Source organism: Daucus carota, chromosome 8 (assembly GCF_001625215.2).
Source record: "Daucus carota subsp. sativus chromosome 8, DH1 v3.0, whole genome shotgun sequence".
Lineage (NCBI taxonomy): Eukaryota > Viridiplantae > Streptophyta > Magnoliopsida > Apiales > Apiaceae > Daucus > Daucus carota.
The window spans coordinates 2,150,993-2,171,105 of record NC_030388.2 but is presented as its reverse complement, the minus strand read 5'-3'; the positions used below and the strand labels follow the sequence as shown (position 1 = coordinate 2,171,105).

The following is a 20,113-nucleotide window of genomic DNA, read 5'->3' as shown; positions in this document are numbered from 1 at the left end:
TCGGCCTCGTCGGACGTAATCTGATCAATTAAGTTTGAACTTAGTTCTAAATCTCATGGGGATATTACATTAAAGAATGGTTGGCGACAGCGTATCAAAGTAGTTGAGACTCGGTCTCGTGGCTTACGGTGATATACTTTTAAGAAAAGGCTCAGATCATTTATTGATAAATGAATTAGCAGCGAAGAAGATTTGGGTGTTTTGGCGTTATGCTTTGATGCAATGGCTCAAATCATTCATGGACAGATGCATTCCTGATAAAGGTGAGTTTCATGTGTAGGGATGGCAACGGGTCGGATCGGGTCGGGTTTCTTGAAATCCAGACCCGATCCATTATATTTCGGTTCGGGTCGGGTTCGGGTCCGGATCTGAAAAATGAAGATCCAGATCCGATCCGTCGGGTTTTTCGGGTTTCGGTTCGTGTTCGGGTCTAATTCGGGTATTTAAAAAATAAAATTAAATAAAAATTAAAAATTCTATATCTATAAAAAATGTGATTATGGATTTTTTTTTAACTTTAGAATTATAAAAAAGGGAATTACAGGCTTCATTTAGTAAAATAAACACGTGAAACATGTTAACTCAATTGTATATAATCATTCAACTTATCATTTATATTTTTTTTTATTTTTATTGTATTTAGATTTTTTTAAACACAATAATTAAGAAAAATAAAATATTGATTAAACAAATATAAATTCTGTATTGCAAATATAAAATTAAATAAAATGTTAATATTCATACCTAATAATTCATAATATTTCAATATATATACTTTACATTTAACATATGTGTATGTGTATGATGTATCTACGTGTGTGTCTATATATATATATATATAAAATATTTTGTATCGGGTTTTAATCGGGTTTCGGGTTCGAATCGGGTTTAAATCGGGTTTCGGGTCGGGTCTCGGTTCGGAATACCTGAGACCCAGATCCAGATCCAAACTTTTTCGGGTCCAAAAATAAGATCCAGATCCGGATCCAAATCCAAAAAAATCGGGTTCGGGTAGACCCAATCGGGTCGGAATGGGTCGGGTATCCATCGGGTCGGGTAAAACTGCCATCCCTATTCATGTGTTAGAAATCATGAGTCAAGCTACTATCTACCTATATTTCACGTAAAACTCTGTCTTACACTAAGCCGGGGTTCTCACGGAAACAACCTCCCTACTCTAAGTGAATATGAGCATCGTCAACATATATTTTACCCTCCCTAGACCCCGCTCGAAGCGGGATATACGGGGTTTGTTTTGTTTTGTTTATAGTAATGGTTGATTTATATGGAAAATAAAATTACATATATAATATATTTAAATTTTATAATTATAGTTTAAATTACTAACTTTAGAAGATACAAATGAAAAGAATATAAAGCTTTTTATTATTTGAGAATTTGAATTTATAAATTAAGAAGACTCGTATGTCTAATTGATGATTGACCAAATTTCTAATATTGAGATCGACTAAAATAGCTATTATAATAAAAAGAGATCGGCGAGATGATATTTGAGCAAATTAAACTCTTTAATTTATAAATATTTTAATAAATATTTCTTTTCAATAATTGAATACATGTTTACGGTCCACTTATTAATGAGTATAAATATTAAGACTTACTCAGTAAGTTAAATTAACAATTTATTTAACACAACTAATGAAAATATATTAACTCATACATATTTATTTATTATTAAAAAATTTATTGTTAGAAAAAACATATATTATCCACCAAATAATTTTATCTTCGCAATAAAGTTAGTTAAATATTAAAATATACATGATAAAATAATTAATATTAGTAAACACTCGTGCATGATACAGTTAATAAACTAGTATTGTTAATAACTTATTTGTATATTATAAGATATCAAGTACAAATGAAAATAACAATCTAAAATATATAGTATATTACAAAAATTACATATTATTTTTCTAAAATTAATTAGTTGTTATTAAAAACATATATTATCCACCAAATAATTTTATCTTCGCAATAAAATTAGTTAAATATTAAAATATACATGATAAAATAATTAATATTATTAAACACTCGTGCAGGATACAGTTAATAAACTAGTATTGTTAATAAATTATTTGTATATTATAAGATGTCAAGTACAAATGAAAATCACAATCTAAAATATACATCATATTACAAAAATTACATATTATTTTCCTAAAATTAATTACATAAATAATTAAGTTTATAATATATAAGATAAGATGTTATATCAATTAAATAAATCTACTATCTATCTACTTCAATATATTAAGAGGGGTGTATTGAATTGAGATTTTAATGGATTCATAATAATACATGGATTCTATGGGATTTTTAAAATCCATGGATTCTTTTTCATTTCATTTGAAATCCATATGGATTTTATTTCATTCTATGTGGATTCCGTTGGATTATGTTGTGTGGATTCTATGGGATTTTATGAGATTTTCCGGATTTTATTGCATTCTTTTCTTAAAATCCCAATTGAATACCTACTGATTTCGGAATTCGAAATAATCTTATAAAATATTTAAATTGAATACACATGACATTCTGATAAATAATAATATAAAATATAATTAATTTTATTGCAAAATAAGACACTCTTGTCTTCAAAAAAACGTCATTTATATTATAAAATGCTCCAATATATAAAATAATATTCAATAACAAATAAATATCTAAGCCACTCATCAGTGCACGTCTTCTTCTTCTTCATCACCCTCCTCCTCGTTATTCCCTTCCTCCTCATTTGTAGTGGTACTAGGTCGATTATTCCACATTAAATTTGCAATGCCAGCTCTCCAATTATTTGCTTCTTCCCTTTGTTGTTGTTGACTTAGAAAATTTAATTCATTAATATCATCATCCGTGTCAGAAAGCTGGTCATCTTTACTTTCAACCGGAAATTCATCAGAACGGCATTCTTTTTGAAGAAAGTTGTGTAATCCAGCACAAGCTGATACCAACTCCGCTTGTGTTTGAAATGAAAATGGAGGTGCAACTTTAAACATCGTCAATCTTGATTGGACCACACCAAAAATTCTCTCAACCACATTTCTCAATGATGAATGTCGGAGATTAAAAAGCTCATTTGCATTTCTTGGGTGACGAACTTCACCATCAAAATCTTTTAGATGATATCAAACACCACGAAGGGGAGCTAAAAACTGACGATGATTAGCAAATTCACAATCTACAAGAAAATATTTTCCTGAAAACAAAAGTTTATAATAAATATGCGTGAGATATACAACAAATTAAACACTCAAGTATATTAGAGCAAGGAATAATGGAATATATACCCGGGGGAACTTCAAGCTCATCTACTTCTATATATTAAATTGCAACCAAGGGCAAAAAAAGCAAAAGAATTAGGCGTGAAATGTCAATTATACCCCTACTTAACCTATAATTACAAGAATGCCAATATGGTTCATTTATTATATTCAACATATTAAACATCATTTATTAAGTTATTTGTACATTAATATTTATGGTAATTACACTTTCCACTTATTTATGACCCCTCCTTTACAAAAGTTTTTTAACTAATATATACATACAAAAAATATTAAATGCTAATAGTTAGTTAATTTACAAAAAAATATTTATCTGAACTGATTTTGGAACATTTAATCAGATAATTTTAATTATAAATTTAAATCAAGATCTTGCAATTCTCATCTAATTAAAAAATAAAAAATGTTTACATATAATGGACTCAAGTGACAACTTAATTAAAATTCGGTAGCCACTGTTTAAAAACCAAATTATGATTTGACTCAGTGATTATATCGACTAATGAGTGCTCGGGGTAAATATTTAAGTACTGGGAAAAATTGGATTTATTTATAAATTAATTTTTGAGATTAAATTATTAACATATGTATATTATACGATAAATCATATTATATATTATAATACTATATCCAATTTCACGAGTCTTGAATAATTATGTCATTATATTCAATCTTTTCAGTTTGAAATCTTTTTCCATTTATTAAATTTCTTAACGTCTAATTCAAGTTGGCACAAGCTTGTATCGAGTTTTATTCGAGTGACACTTAAAATTGAGTTATCATCCAAACAATATAAAATTAGCTTGGAAAAGAGTTCAAGTGCAGCTACTCAACCGAATTACGACTCAAATCAGTCGAGTTTTAGACAACTCACTATTACATAAAATAATCACATATAATTTTATAAAAAAATAAATCAGCTTGTTTAATATTGATAAACTTTCATGATAAGATGGTAATAGGGTAGCAAATGATCGTTCGACTGACTGATGATGTTCAACATATAAATATGTGTAGACTGGTTATAAGAAGATGAGAGAGACGAGGAGAGAAAGGGAAACAGCAACTATTATGTGTATTATTATGTGTATCTGAACTTCGATCGACTCGTATAGTTAAACTTTTATATGTGCATGTATTTGAATTCGGTCATATCACTACGGACGATCGTAACTTGTGAACATATTAAATCAATTTCAACTATTTATATGTATTATAGATTAAAATATATAATTTGCGTCTAAAAATTCAATATGTGTTATTATAATTGGATTGAATAGCCCACTAGATTTCACTGATTGTAAAATCTTTCATATACAAATTATATCGTGTTAGTCTGAGTAGATAAAAATATATGTACTATCCTGAATTAGATATTATTGATGTTATTAGTTGGTTTCAAAAAAAAATTATACTTAGAAGTTTAATAAAACATAATTATATTATAAATTATAAAACACAAACAAAAATCGAGTTTTACTCGAGTGACACTCAATATTGAGTTATCATCCAAACAATATAAAATTAGTTTGGAAAAGAGTTCGAGTGCAGGTACTCAACCGAATTACAACTCATATCAGTCGAGCTTTAGACAATTGACTATTAAATAAAATAATCACATATGATTTTATAAATATAGATCACCTTATTAAATATTGATAAACTTTCATGATAAGATAGTAATAGGGTAGCAAATGATTGTTCGACCAGCTGATGATCATAGTAATGATCAACATATAAATATGTGTAGACCGGTTATAAGAAGATTGAGAAAAAGGGGAGAAAGAGACAAAGAGAGATCACAATAGTTGTATCTGAACTTTGACCGACTCTTATAGTTAAACTATTATATGTTCATGTGCTTGAATTCGATCGTATCACTAAAGGTGACCGTAAATTGTGAACATATTAAATCAATTTCAACTATTTACCTATTTTATAAATTGAAACATATAATTTGCGTCTAAAAGTTCTACCTATGTCATTATAATTGGATTGAATAGGTCACCAGACTTCACTGTAGAAATATCTCATGTACAAATTATTTCGTGTTAGTCTGAGTAAATAAAAATATATTACTATATTGAATTAGATATTATTGGTATTATTAGTTGGTTTCAAAATAAAAATATACTTACTCTTGATAATGCATCGTTTAACACTTTTGAATCATGTGCAGAACCTTCCCACCCACTATGCACATATATGAATTCCAAATCAAAGTTGCAAGCAGCTTAAACATTTTGAGAATTAAAACCATGCCGATTACGATAGCTATTTACTGCCCGACCTCGTATCATAACTGGGATATGAGTTCCATCCATAGCACCAACACAGTCCTAAAAAATATTTAACCAAAAAAAATTAATATTTCGAAATCAAATAAAATCATGGTTAGACTAACGGATTACAATAAAAATAATACCTTAAAGTAAGGATAAAATCTTGTACTCTCAGAAATTTTAGGAGAAACACCTCTAGGCTTTACCATCAGTTGTGATGCTATAGTGTTCAAAGCCTTCAGAACTTTGTTAAAATTTGTACTAGTTGCAAAGTGTGAGCGATTAAACCTTTGCCTAACATTACAATAGCGATCATTGTGTCCCACAATCAGTAGAAAAGTAGCTACCATTTCTTCAACAGATACAAAAGCTTGTATCTTGCAAAGTAGTTCCTTCTCTTATAATATTACACAGCTTGAGAAAGACAATTGGATACATTCTGTGTAATTCACGAAAATTATGTGGATCTTCCTTCATCAAATTATTTACAAACTGATACCCGATTCTCGTTACTGGTCGTCGTGTAAGAGAACGACGGATAGGTTAATGCATCATGCTTAAATAATCTCTCAAAACAGTCAAAATTGCATCAATTATCATGAGAAGAAACTTAACTGTCTCATAAAATTCATCGTCCAACTCGTCTTCTATCTCTTCTTTGTCAATTTTGTTCTCCAGTATTTTCTCATTTTTCATTATTAGAAGCCTGCAGCAAAAATCCACAACAGAAAATAGTATAAGAAGAGTTGTGTTTGACAGAAAATGGCCTGCCAAATAGTTAGGAATTGTAAGTATATGTGTATATATTTATGAGGGAAGTTATAATCTCTATTATCCAACCCCTTTTCCGGGTGTAGTTACATCATATTTATACTAGTTGTCATACGTGCTGCTCACGTGTTATGCCTATGGGCTTACATCGGTTATGGGCTTTCTATTAAGTCTTATCTTTACATGGGCTATGGCCCAACATTTGTCCCTCCCCCAGTCCGCTGGATCTTTAGATGCTGCGAGAGTTTTGTTGTTTTCGTCTGTTTTTCCTTTCTCCCGTTTTTGAATTTTCTTGAGTAAATGGAATTGGTTTTACCCAATTTTTAAATGTCACTTTCTTTTCCCATCTTTCTTGAACCTTGGGAAACTGAAAAGACTGTGCGTGTAGTTTGATATTCTTGGAAACTGGCGACTTAGGGCTAGCCTCTTCATTTTCGCCTTTTTAAATTTCTCTTCAGACGGCTTCTCTTACCTCTTGTTCAAGATTTCCATTGCTCCCTTGTTCTAGGTAATTTCTCTTTTCTCTTTTGAGTCGATCTTTTCTTCTTTGTTTCGCTTGTATCGCTTTTGTTGGGTTGAAGTATGTCCTCCTCGAGACTCCCTCGTCGCCGTACTCCTTCTGTGAAGGCCATTGCTGGTGGGTCCCCGGGTTTGTCGCGCACTTTCGAGAGTCTAACCCCTCTTCCTCCCACCGTGGTCCGTCATTCATCGTCTCATAGCTTGGCTTCTCTGGAAAGGGAGTTTAACCCGTTGGGAGCCAGTGGATCGATGAGCTCTGTTTTGGTTGGAGGGAGTGATCTTGATGGGGGTTTTTCTGGTGGAGGCGAGGTGGTTGTGGAGAATGCTACGGGTTATTTCCGTGCTTGCCCCTCCTTTAACCAACGGTCCAGTATGACTGCTCGCAGCTCTGCTATCAAAAGACTCCCTCAGCACTGTTGCTTTGATTTGGGGTATGTCCACCATCTCCCCCGTCGTACTGACAAGATGTGGTGCCCTCCTCGCGAAGGATGGCAAGCGATTCCTCTCCTCTTTTTCGAGTATGGTTTCCGACTCCCCATGCACCCGTTCTTTGGTGTTGTTTATGAGGCGTTAGGGTGTGGTCTCGCGCAATTGTCTCCAAATGCTATTATTCAGATTGTGGGTTTCATTGCCCGCTGTCATGAGAAGGGGGAGTTGCCCTCTTTGGAACTCTTGTTTTCAATTTATCGGGTTAAGAATACCAATGGGTTGTTATATCTGGATAGGAAGGCTGGTAGAGTTCGGATTGTGGACGCCCCTTCGTCCAATACCATATGGCACAGCCAATGGACTTACATGGAGGGAGATGATCTTAGTTTGGTTCGTCCATGGAGTGTCATACCCAAGTGGCGATTGAAAGAGTTGAATCAGATGCCATCTCTGCCGGAGGACTTTTTGAACGATTTTCACGGGGAAACCGAGCCTTATAACACTGATACTTTATCTGACATTAAGTTTTTAACTAAGCATTGTTGTAAGAATTTGTTTTGACTTTTGGTCTGTCTGTCTTGTTACTCTGATTTTCTGATCTTGTTTTTTGTTTGTTTTTTTGTAGTGGCTGGGACATCCTTGCGGTCACTGGTGAAGTCTAAGCCGAAAATGCCGAGTGGAGCGTTGCTTGCTAAACTGGCACAGCTTGGTGCTACATCCATGGCGGCTAAAACTCCGGAAACTGGGGAGAGAGAAGTGACCTCTCGTGCTAAGGAGATTGAAGATGTGGCTGTTGATTCTGAGCTTGCTGCGGAAACTACTGACTTGGTTGTGAAAACTCGTGATCGGAAAAGGCATCGGAAGGATACCGAAATTCAATCTCACCATCACCATCATAAGAAATCTAAGGACTCTGTTGCTCCGCCGGTGATCGGGTCTTCCTCTCTGGCAGGTCGCTCTTATCAAAGTGAAATGGCTAAACTTCGAGTTCACCTCGATCAGGTTAGCTATACTTCGTAACTCTTGTGCTTCTACTGCTGGGGATCTTCTTCTCTCTTGCCCCCCCCCTTTTTGTTAATTGTGTTGGGCTTCCCTTTCCTTGTAGTTGGTTGAGGGCTTTGACCGAGTGTTGGACCTTGGGAAAGAGGTTGACAAGGCTGAAGAGGTAGCTGCTGTTCGTCGTGAACTTGAGGCGGCGAAGCGGCAGGGTGTTGCTGATAAGGAACGACTGGTTGCTGAAGTTAGTGAGTTGAAGAAGAGGAATGCTACTCTTGCTGTTGATAAGAGTTCCCTAAATGCATTGATTCTTGCTTATCAAAAAATTGAGGCTGACCTTACTGCTGCCAATGTTGCCAAAGAGAAAGAACATGTTGACGCACTGGAGGTTGTCAAAAAGGAGAAGGCAAAGATGGATGAAGAGTTGGCTAAGGTCCGTGACGATCTGTCACGTAGTCAGGACGAAGCTTTAACGACTTTGGAGGAAGGTTATCAGTTGTGTTGGGACCGCGCCGTTGCTGCTGGTTATGATATGCAGAGTCTTACTTTTGCCACCTATTGTGAAGGCCTGGCGGCTGCAGTGGGGGCTTCGTCCAATCAAGTTGAGGAGCCTTGAGCTCTTTTTATATCTTAAAGACTTTGATTAACCAGGGGAATGCCCCTGAGTATGCTTGTAAGAATTACTTTTGGTTTTCTGGTAGCTCTCGAACATTTTCTAGTTGGTGCTTTTGCTGTTATGACAATCTTCATGCTTGAATATCTATCTTGTCTTTCGGGAAATTTTGCTGTGCCTTCTTCTGTTATGGTTTTGCCTCGTATTTGCTTGATTGTGCTACTTTTTATTGTCTGCAATTTGCTTGGAGACTTTACGGAATCTCTATTTTTCTTTGTTGTTCTCTGGATGTATCATTAGAACACTTCTTTGTTTTTTCTCTGTGGGGTGCCGCTTCTTTGGAGATGCCGCGTCGTTGGAGCGCTTATTGGAGATTTGACCATTTTAGTGCCCCCTTTTTTGTCTCTGTGAAGTCTTTATTTTTAGATGTATTGTTGAAACAGGTCTGCGCTTTTCAGAATGATCTTTACCTCTTTTTCTTTTTTTTTTTGTGGCTTGTTGCTCTTTTAGAGCTGTCATGCCGTCGAGGCGTTTACTGGAGATTTGGTTACCTGTACTGTCAAAAGGTAAACACGAAGGATCTCTAATTCGTTATATGAGAATAAATATCGAATGATAAATCGTTTCGATTGATGATATTGCATTGCGTGACGAACATTCCTTTAAAAAACTAAGCAAGTGCAAAAGTCAGCAATATTTTATATATATAAAATGAAAGTAGTTTCAACTAATAAAAGATGACACATAGCAACGTTTTAACGAAAGATAATTACTTAAAATGAACTTGAACTGAAAAGGGATACTTCCAGAATAAAGATAGTACCAAAATATTCATATTTTAAACTTAGAACATAACATGATTGGTCAAAAGACAAAGTTTTTGTAGTAGAGTGGTTGAGTGGCGATTTGGTGAGCAGAATCGCTACTGATAATACTTCTTAAGGTGGATTGCGTTCCAAGTGTTAGGAACTGGCGAGCCGTCGTGGTGGCAAAGGCGATATGTGCCGGGCCTTACCACCTTGGAGACTTTATAGGGCCCTTCCCAAGGAGCTGACAGCTTGGAGACTTTTGCCGGCATTGATGCTGAGGCCTCTCTGAGAACAAGGTCATTTACCTGAAAGTGTCTGGGGTTGACTTTGGCATTGTAGTATTGTGCCACCTTTTGCTGGTACTGCGCCACCCTAAGACTTGCTGACTCCCGCACTTCCTCAGTTAGATCAGTATTGAGACGAAGCCCTTCTTCAGAAGATTCTGGAGTAAAATTCTCGACTCTTGGTGAATTCAGACTGATTTCTAATGGGAGAACAGCCTCCGTTCCATAAGCCATTCGGAATGGAGTCTCCCCGGTAGTTGACCTTGGAGTGGTGCGGTGTGCCCAAAGCACGTTTGGCAACTCGTCGACCCAGCTCCCTTCCACCTCCATTAGCCTTTTCTTAAGTCCTTGGAGAATAGCCCGATTTGTTATCTCTACCTGTCCATTGGCCTGAGGGTATGCCACCGATGCCTTGAGGTGCTTGATTTTTAGCTCGTCAATGGCCCCCTCAAAATCCCTTCCTGTAAACTGGGAGCCGTTATCCGTGACAATGATGCGAGGAACCCCGAATCTAAAAACAATGGACTCCATGAAAAAGTTTATCACTTCCTTCTCTCTGATCCGAGCAAGTGGTCTGGCCTCGACCCATTTGGTGTAATAATCTATAGCCACAATGATGAACTGCCTTTGACCAGTAGTTTTTGGTAATGGTCCTACTATGTCGATTCCCCATATATAGAAAGGACATGGTGAAGTGACTGGGTTGAAGTTGACTGAAGGGCGATGACTTACCGAACTGTACAGCTGGCAAGGCTTGCAAGTCTTTGTGAAGGTGTCGCAGTCTTTCCTAATCGATGGCCAATAAATTCCATGGCGAATGATTTTCAGAGCCATGCTTTTCCCTGCTGAGTGATCCCCACATATTCCAGAATGTATCTCAATCATGGCTAGTCGAGCTTCCTCTGGCCCCACACACTTGAGTAGAGGCTCACTTAAGGCCCTTTTGTATAGCTGTTCCCCGACCAAGCAGTACTGGCGGGCCTTCAAAGCGATGCTTCTCTGTTCCTTACTATCTGTTGGACTGCTTGTGTCCTTGATGTAATCCATAATTGGAGTTCGCCAGTCTGACACCATCTCAGTGAAGTAAAGTTCCACAATCTTAGTTGAAGGGGCTTTGAGCTCCTTGATGTAAACTGGGTCTGAAACTGTCGAGGTGTTTGAAGTGGCGAGCCTTGCCAGTGCGTCAGCCCAGTGGTTAACTGATCTTTCTATATTGTTGATTGTCCACACTTTGAATGAAGCCAGTAGCCGTGAGGCTAAGGTCAAGTAAGCTGCCATCCTGTCATTGGCTGTTTTGAAATCTCCAGAAATTTGTTTCACCACCAACTGTGAATCACAAAATATGTCGATGACTTTTACTTCGAGGTGCTGGGCGAGTTTTAATCCGGCGATGAGAGCCTCATACTCTGCTTCGTTGTTTGTTGTTGGAAACATGAACTTGATTGCTTGTTGTACTTTGAAGCCTTCCGGGCTTGTCAGAAGTGATAAGATGTTGATGGCCTCCTGTTTGTCAGTAGAAAAGAGGCGTTTCTTTTGTTTTACAGGCCTTATCTCAGGTTTGATGTTCAATCTGTGGAGCCCAACATTGTCGGGTATACCCGGCATGTCTTTTGGAGACCATGCAAAAACATCCGAGTACTCCCTTAAGGTGCTGATTATTGTTTCTTTTACTTCTTTGGAAAGAGTAGTCCCTACGGTAACTGTCCTCTCCGGCCTTGCCAGGTCAAGAGGTATTTGCTCTGTCGCCTCAGCAGGCTCATGTAGTGGGGGCTTGGGGACCTCCAGAACTGATTGAGGGTCAAGGACCACGTTCTCTTCAGACTCGATAGTTTGAACTTGATTTGCCACAATATCAGCAGCCGTTGCCAATCTTTTCTTAGGAATTACGTTTGTGATATAGCACTGGCGTGACATTTGTTGGTCGCCTGTTACTTCACCAACTCCGAACTCTGTTGGAAATTTCATTTTTAGATGGGTTATTGAGGTGATGGCCCGAAGGGCTGATATGGTGGTGCGGCCTATAATGGCATTGTACCCTGATATTGCATTAACCACGTGGAACTTCACCATCTGCCAAGTCTGCTGAGGTGGCGAGCCAAATAGGACCGGAAGGTCAATTGTGCCCAAAGCTTTTACCTCATTACCCGTGAACCCATATAGGGGTGAGCTCCTTACATCTTCTAGCTTTCTGTCCCCCATGTCCATCCTGGTGAAAGCACTGTGGTATAAGATGTCGGCTGAACTTCCATTGTCGATTAAGATCTTCTTGACCGTATTGGCCCCAATCTTAGTTGTGATGACCAGTGCATCCTGATGAGTGTGAAGGATACCCTCTGGATAATCTTCATCCGAGAATGAAATGACTGGAGATGGGTTCCTTTTGGGGCGCTTGTTATCCACTCTATACACCTCTCTAGCGTATGCCTTCTTGGCGTTGTTCGACGCCCCGCCTGCCGCTAGGCCACCAGATATCACGTCAATGATTCTATCCCTTGTGTGCACCGCTTCTGGGCTTTTCTCCCTTTGCACAAAGTGCGTGTACTGGCCTTTTTGAATTCTGTCCTCTATCATATTTTTGAGCTGGTAACACCTTTCAGTTGTGTGGCCCGTGTCCTCGTGATAATCGCAGTATTTGTTGCTTGGAGGGCGGTTTGGGTTCATTGGCCTTGGAGGCTTGTAATCTGGCTCTGTCTTTATGATTGCCAGAATCGAAGCGATCTCCGTGTTAAGCTTTGTGAAATCTTTTTCCTCTCTTGGAGGCCTTGGAGGCCACTGCCTTGGGGGACGCTGAGATGTGTTAGTGGCAGGCCCTTTCTCTGGCAAGTCCTTTTTCTCAATAGGTGGCAAGGCCTTAGAGTCTGCCTTTCTGTTATCCCATTTGTTGTACTGAGATGACTTGTCCCACTTCTTGTGAGGTGGCGAAGTGTCTTGGATGCTACCTACCGCCTCCTGAAGTGTCAACCTCCTTTCAAGTATCTTTAATGCGGCCTCCAAACTGCGGGGGCTTTTTTCAAAAAACTCCTCCAATAGTTGTCCATGGCGAGATTTGTCCACTCCCGCAGCCAAGTAATTCACCGCGAGTTCATCTATGAGATTGGGGATGTCTGCTACTGCGGCTCTAAAACGCCCTAAGAAGTCCCTTAGAGATTCGGAGGATCTTTGGCGGATTGTCATTAGAGATGCAGTGATCTTTCCGCCTCTCTTGTTGCTAGAGAATCTGGTGCGAAACTTAGTTTTTAGCACCTCCCAGGAATCAATGGAGCGAGGTGGCAAGTTGTTGAACCACTGAAGTGCTGTGCCCTTAAGGCATGTGTAGAAGAAGCGGCACCTTGCCACATCGGGATGTCCACAGAAACTCATCCTGCCATCAAAGAGATTTATGAAGTCTGACGGGTCCGTGGATCCGTCAAACTGATCAATCGATGGAATCTTCAGGTGCCTGTCTATTTTTGCATTTTCGATATCTTCAGAGAGAGGACTTTCTGAGGGGAGTTCCACCCCGCCGGTCTGAGTCCTCATGAAATCCTTAAACACAGCGAAATCACTTTGCAGCTTGGAGATGTCTTTATCTCTATGCTTGTTCCCTTCGGCATATCTGGAGCTTACCTCCTGGTACTCTTCGTCAGACTCGTCCATCCTTTTCTTGCGAAAGGAACTATACGAGCCTGCGGAGTCGCCACCTCGAGATGGAGGCTTGTACGACCGATCTTCATCGTCAGTTTGGTACTCTGAGGATGTTCCAAAGGCAGGGTACTTCCCCAGCTCAGATCTGATCCTTGCTATCTCTTGCTTCTGCCTGAGTTCAGCCTCTAAAATACGTCTCTCTCTGTCGAGAGCTTCGAGCTTATGCTCCTCGCTCTTTTTCCCGGCGTTTCCACCCATGGACTCCGCCTTTTTTAAGGCCTTCATCCTTTCCAAGTGGAGTCTAGCGTCGCTAGAGAGCACATGTTTCCCCTGCGGCGTTCGAACCAAAGTTCTCATGGTGCCTCTGCGGCGCTTCCTCCGGCCAGTAGGATCAGAAGCCGCCGGGCCTTCCTCCTCACTGCCTTGAGTCTCATCATTCTCAAACTGCAAGCGCCTGGTAGCGGAGCTTGTTTTCCGACATGGCCTCTCGGGGATCGGGGGCACATCTCTCGTCGCTGGTTGCGGCGGCGAGTCGTAGCACTCCTCGTTGTCTCCGATTATCACCATGCTTGTGGAGCTTCGAAATTTCTGGTTGGAAGGGTGAGATCCCCTCCTTCTAGCGCCAAATGTAAGTATATGTGTATATATTTATGAGGGAAGTTATAATCTCTATTATCCAACCCCTTTTCCGGGTGTAGTTACATCATATTTATACTAGTTGTCATACGTGCTGCTCACGTGTTATGCCTATGGGCTTACATCGGTTATGGGCTTTCTATTAAGTCTTATCTTTACATGGGCTATGGCCCAACAGGAATATAATTCATATATCAAAGAGATTTAATGGCAACAGTAAAGCATAATAAAAAATATTATTAAAGGCCTGTGAAAGCTACCGTAAATATGCTAAAAGCATAGACATGTGCCAAAACAGACTTTGTAGTAATATCTTAAAATTTTCAAAAATGCATGCTGGCAGTGAGAACAAGTAAATTTCAGAGTTTAAAGCCTTTCAGATTAGTAAATTACAGAAGACCACAAAATAAGGGCTGGAAACAAAGCCTTCACCTCACAGTGGAATGTTTTTTAACAAATGAGACGAGGCATAAAATTTATTTATCTTTTTGCCATAAGGCATAAACTTTTTAGTAGACTTACAATTAAAGTTCATAGACTTTTTAATGATATGTGCAGAGGGAGTATCCTTTTTAAAAGGTATGACTCAACAATTTTTTCAATCGGATGTCACCGATTGGACGCGAATTGATTCCAGTTTCGACAAGCACGATTTCTACTCTTTTAACATTCCACAAGTGTTTGTTTTCTACATTTACCAGCTTCACGGGGTAGTTTTCAACTTTATTTTCTCCTGCTTTTACATCTTCACACGCTATTAAAGATCTGTATTCTAAGAGCAAGCCCAATGGTATTACATATTTCGAACCCCTAAAATATAATAAATTAATGATTATCAAAAATATAAGTAACGAAAATGTTGTTTTACTCCAATGGTATCCCCTATAATCATCCATATATTTGAAAAAAAAATATTTATTAGAACTTTTACTATGATGGGAGGGATAAAAAAAGGAGGGAAAATTAAAGATGAAAGAAAAATGAGAGAGGGAGATGAGGTGGAAGAAAAAGGGGCTTACTTTTCCATCCCCTAAAGATGGGGTTTTGTTTTCTCTCACCTAAAATTATCAGGTGAGGAGAGAAGGGTTGGAGTGGTTAATTTTTGCTTGAACCCCTATTTTTGTCCACATAGACTCATTATAGGTAAGGGAGATTTTCCCTTGGAGGTGCTCTAACGCTGCTAAAGGCCTCGATAATTCTGATTTTCTCTGTATGTTAAATTCTATTCTCTGTGTGTGTTTTTTTCTTTTTGTATTACTGTTACTGCTATAACATTGATCGAATTTTGTTATAATCCAAATATGTTACCGTTGTTCTAATATCAGATTTTAGTAAATTCATACATATCCGTGACAATTCTCATTGGTTAACTAGTGGATTTCTTCTGTAAATCGAGAGGTTTATTACTTTAATGTACATTGTGGATTGTTTCTATCATTATTCACTTTGCTTTTTGATTTTTCGTAGCATGCATAGTCAGCCTATTCTTTTCTTGTTTTAACACATTCACAACTTGCTTAACACATTCACTATAATTGATTCCTGTAATTAAGCTTGATTATTTTGTATTAATATGTGAAAATTGTAACCGATCATGGGCTCTTATTGTCACGTTAAAATTTGGTAATTTCTTTTTCAAATTTTGTAAATCTCTCTTTATGACAATAATGTGAGTCTTAATGACCTTTTATTATGAACGTTATTCATATTAATTATTAATGAAATTAACTCAACAATTCGTTTTTTAGTCTATATTAGATAATGGGCCTGTTTGGTTTACGGAAGCAGAAGCTGCTTCTGGCTTCTGCTTCTTTTGACCCGTTTGTGTAAAGAAGTAGAAGCACTTTTAAGAAGCTGAAAATGCTAGCTTCTCTCTCACAGCTTCTGCTTCTTTTCCAAACACTTTATTAATTTATTTACTTCTCACTTCTACTCCACTTCTTTACTATAAGCAAGAAGTCACTTCTTTTAAGCTAACCCAAACGGCCCCAATATATATATAGTATAATATTTGGTAGTACCATTTATGGGGGTCATTATTGATGACTTTATTGTGTGTTTATCCAGCAAATTAGCATACAAGATATCTCAAGTGCATCTAGTCTAGTGGAAAAGTCTAACATAATGGATCACACTGCATTGGACCATATAACAGATTCCTATCAATCAACATACGAGCTATGTTTTTGTGCTATATCCTAGTTGTGATTTTAGCAGCTGTCTCTGTCCAGAAAAACTTAAAAAAACAGTAGTGAAATAATTATAGATGATGACTACATATTCTTTCAAGAAACCAAAACTTTGGTTTATAGATAAATAAAAAAATTAGAACTCCTAAATTCAGCAACTGCATTATCTAGCTATTTCTAAGAAGCAGCAGCTGATAAAATATTCAAATAACTTTGAAGTATTCTCAACACAGTTCCTAGACTTGTTATGTGTTCTTTAATTGTTTCGTATTGGAGGCAGATGGAAGCTATTCCGTAGTCCATACGCCTCCAGCTTTAACAATTCTAAGTTACTCCCCCATCCCCTGGGAACAACATCCAAGTTCACCCCCCAGATCATGCTGAGTGGAATGACTACAACCGCAGCAAATCAATTTCAAATAAAATTAGAGTGATGCAGAACAAAAAGGTTATAAATCACCTCCACAAAACCAAGGCAGGAGGATTGTGCTTCTTAACACACAAAACAGAATCAACGAGCAGATAAAGGGCATGATTTTTAACGAGAATTTCTGCGTCTGGCAGAAACCAAGGGACTTGACCGATTTCCACTCTCCATCTAAGATATAGAGGCCTCATGCAAATGTACTAATTGAGCATTATGGAAAGAATGTGTGGAACAGTATGACTATAACAGTACCAAAGTGTGAACAATTTACATTTCTATCAAAGTCTGGTTGGATGATAAACTGAAATAGTTGAGTCAGTCTTGATAATGACAACGACATAACAATTTCTAGCTAGCAAGCACAGTAAACCGGGAAGGAGCACAGTTTAATTTAACAAATACAACGGCAATCATACTTTTAAGGATTTCTTCAGCAAAGTCTACTATATAGGCAGATATCAGACAACATCATTCGTCAAGTACATATTGAAGGTTTCTTAACCAATATCTGGATTGTTGAAGCATATCAATCAATCCGAGGTTGCTACCTTAACATAAAAGATAGCATGCATATTACACATTTCACCAAGCAAAATGCAAGGAACCAGGCACCAGAGAAACTTGCTCAACCTCTCTGACAAACCCCCATTCACCTTTAGAAAATTTATAGCCAGAGGTGACCCTTGCGGTAAAAGCCTCGAATTTAAAATCAGAATCGGATTGAGATGCTCTGAACTTAAGGGTGTAAATCGAACCACGAATTTGACCTCCCTCATGAGCCAATAGAAGGCACGCATACCTATAGTTGGTACCCTGCAAACATACAATAAAGAAAAGTAAAAATGAAAAACCAATTAATAGTTTTATATATAAATTACAAGAAAACTGATTTATACCTTTTCATTGTTATATTTTTCAAGGGCCATAGTACAAAATTTATTTATATAGCCAGGAACTCCAGTTGTTTTGCATCTACGCTTATTAATATCATAAAGCCAATTATCTTTTTCCCGGATAACACCAAGAATAGAGGTCCGAGGAAGAGGGGGTTCGGGTTGGGGCTTAATTTGATCATCACTACTGGGCGTCTGAGGAAGAGGGGGTTCGGGTTGGGGCTTGATTTGATCCTCACTACTGGGCGTGTCCTTGACATACGAACTTGTTGGCAACGATGAATTAGTATCAGCTGGCACAGACACAATTTCAGGACCGAGTTTAATTTCAGAACTGAGTTTGGGTTTTTTAGCTTTTGGCTCAGCAGCATCGGCAACCTCCTGAGCAGCCTGATAGGTCCGATCAAATTAGATAAATGTGACCAAGATCATTCATACAATACATATCTAACCATAAAGCAACAATTCGTGTGACCAATATAATTCATATAATACACATCAAACATTAAAAAAAAATCGATTTCTCACACACACAGATTACAAATACTACCAAGGCATAAGAAGAAGAAGAAGAAGAACAAATTGGTATCATACATGGGCTTCAAACAAAACTAAATCCATCTAAATTAAATCACGCAAATACAGATAGTAAAATTACAAGATCGAGTCAATTAGAATTGATAAACCTATAAAACCTAACTAAATGAGATTTTTGTTTCACCTTGCGAGCCCAATACTCCTTGATCCTGGCACGAGCATATTCCATAAACGCGGCTCTGGCCTTGGCCTTGGCCTCCCCTTGCAACATCTTATCTTCTCTTCTTAATTCAATTGGATGAATTGGGTTTGGGGGTGGTTTTGTTAGCAGAGGAGATGTATGTGTGTCTTGCAACAATACAACACATGAGGGCCAAACCCGACTTTAGATATATATAATATAATAAATTATTGTGTGTTTAAAAACCTAGCATTCAATTATTGTTTTTTTCATGTCCTTTATTCACTCACGTTTCAGATTTAATTATTAGCATTATGTTAATTTTGATAATTTGATGTATTTTATATTTTAATATATAATAATAATAACATAAAATGAGCTAGTAAAAAAGTTAAAATCAAGAAAATCTTAATTAAAATTCTAAAAATTTATATAAGAAATGCTAAAAAATTATATATATATATATATAATTTTTAGATATAATCTATATTTACCATTTGCATCATTTTGAGTTCTATTTCCAATGTGAAAATAATTATTATGTTATTTTTTACTAAAAAAATGTAAATATTTAAAATAAAAAAAAAGGTATAAACACATAACTTGTACATATAATAATATGTGATTTTTTTATTTTTTTTGAAGGGATAATAATATGATTTTAGTAAAATGTTATCTTGTATTTAAAATAAAGAAAATAGATTTTTTTACCACTCAACTTATTGTATTATTAGAAACTTGCCACTCAACTAAAATTTTTTTTTCTCTTTTACACAGTGATATTAGGTGGATTTTTTTTTAGCAACCAACTTAGTATGATAATTCTTTTTGTCACTAAACTTATTACGCCTTTAAAAACTAACCATTCAACTATATTATTTTTTTATTTTACTCACTAATGTTAGTTTCTGTTTTTTTTTCACTGAAGTTAGGTTCGGATTTGATTATTAACATTACATTAATTTTGTGTAGCATTATTAAAATATAGTAGTAGTCTGTAAATATTTTGATGATTTGATATACGTTTGTATCTTTATATATAGTACTTTTTATGTTCGTAAGGTCGTTTACCTCGGGTGATAAAAAATTTACACGCATATTATGACTTTTAAAAGATGTAGTTTATAAATAATATTATCTTTCTTCTTCTGAATAAAATTTCAGCGTTTGAATTTTTATACACAAAAAAATCACAAAAAAAAAAAGTTATGAAATTATGTCTCATAATAGTATTAAAATACGTGCTAAGCAGTAGAAAAAACTGTAAACTAATGAGAGGGACAGAGGGGATAATAATAACATAAAATGATGTATCATAGAGGACAATCATCGAAAATTAAGTTTTCATCTCTATTTATTTATCTTGAAAATTGTAATAAAATAAAGTTATTAGAATTTATGAAGATAAAGTTAAGAGATGTCTTATACCGAGCTAGTGGATTGAAACTTTAATAGCCGGGGGTAAAGTTATAGCGAAATATGATACATCATATCACTCAATGTTTGAAGTTATTGATTTCATATTCATGGTTTATTGAATTTTTAGAATTGTAGTTATGATTTTTCATAATTTTAATTTTTCATCGACTCATTTTATATTATTATTGCTATATAT

At 36.6% G+C, this 20,113-nt stretch overlaps 1 protein-coding gene across 1 annotated transcript; it reads right to left on the bottom strand.

The window, feature by feature from the left end:
• Positions 1-17,252: 17,252 nt before the first annotated feature.
• Positions 17,253-18,712, bottom strand: LOC108197487 (uncharacterized). The gene is made up of 3 exons (XM_017365121.2): positions 18,502-18,712; positions 17,784-18,170; positions 17,253-17,700 (listed from the first exon to the last, which is right to left on the bottom strand). The coding sequence occupies exons 1-3, from the start codon at positions 18,586-18,588 to the stop codon at positions 17,470-17,472; spliced, it is 705 nt and encodes a 234-aa protein (XP_017220610.1). The 5' UTR covers positions 18,589-18,712; the 3' UTR covers positions 17,253-17,469.
• Between the last annotated feature and the right edge of the window lie 1,401 nt (positions 18,713-20,113).

Coding starts and splice junctions, on each gene's coding strand:
- LOC108197487 (XM_017365121.2), bottom strand. CDS start 18,588: ATGTTGCAAGGGGAGGCCAAGGCCAAGGCCAGAGCCGCGTTTATGGAA. Junction 18,171..18,501: donor AGGAGTATTGGGCTCGCAAG/GTGAAACAAAAA, acceptor CGGACCTATCAG/GCTGCTCAGGAGGTTGCCGA. Junction 17,701..17,783: donor AAAAATATAACAATGAAAAG/GTATAAATCAGT, acceptor GTATGTTTGCAG/GGTACCAACTATAGGTATGC.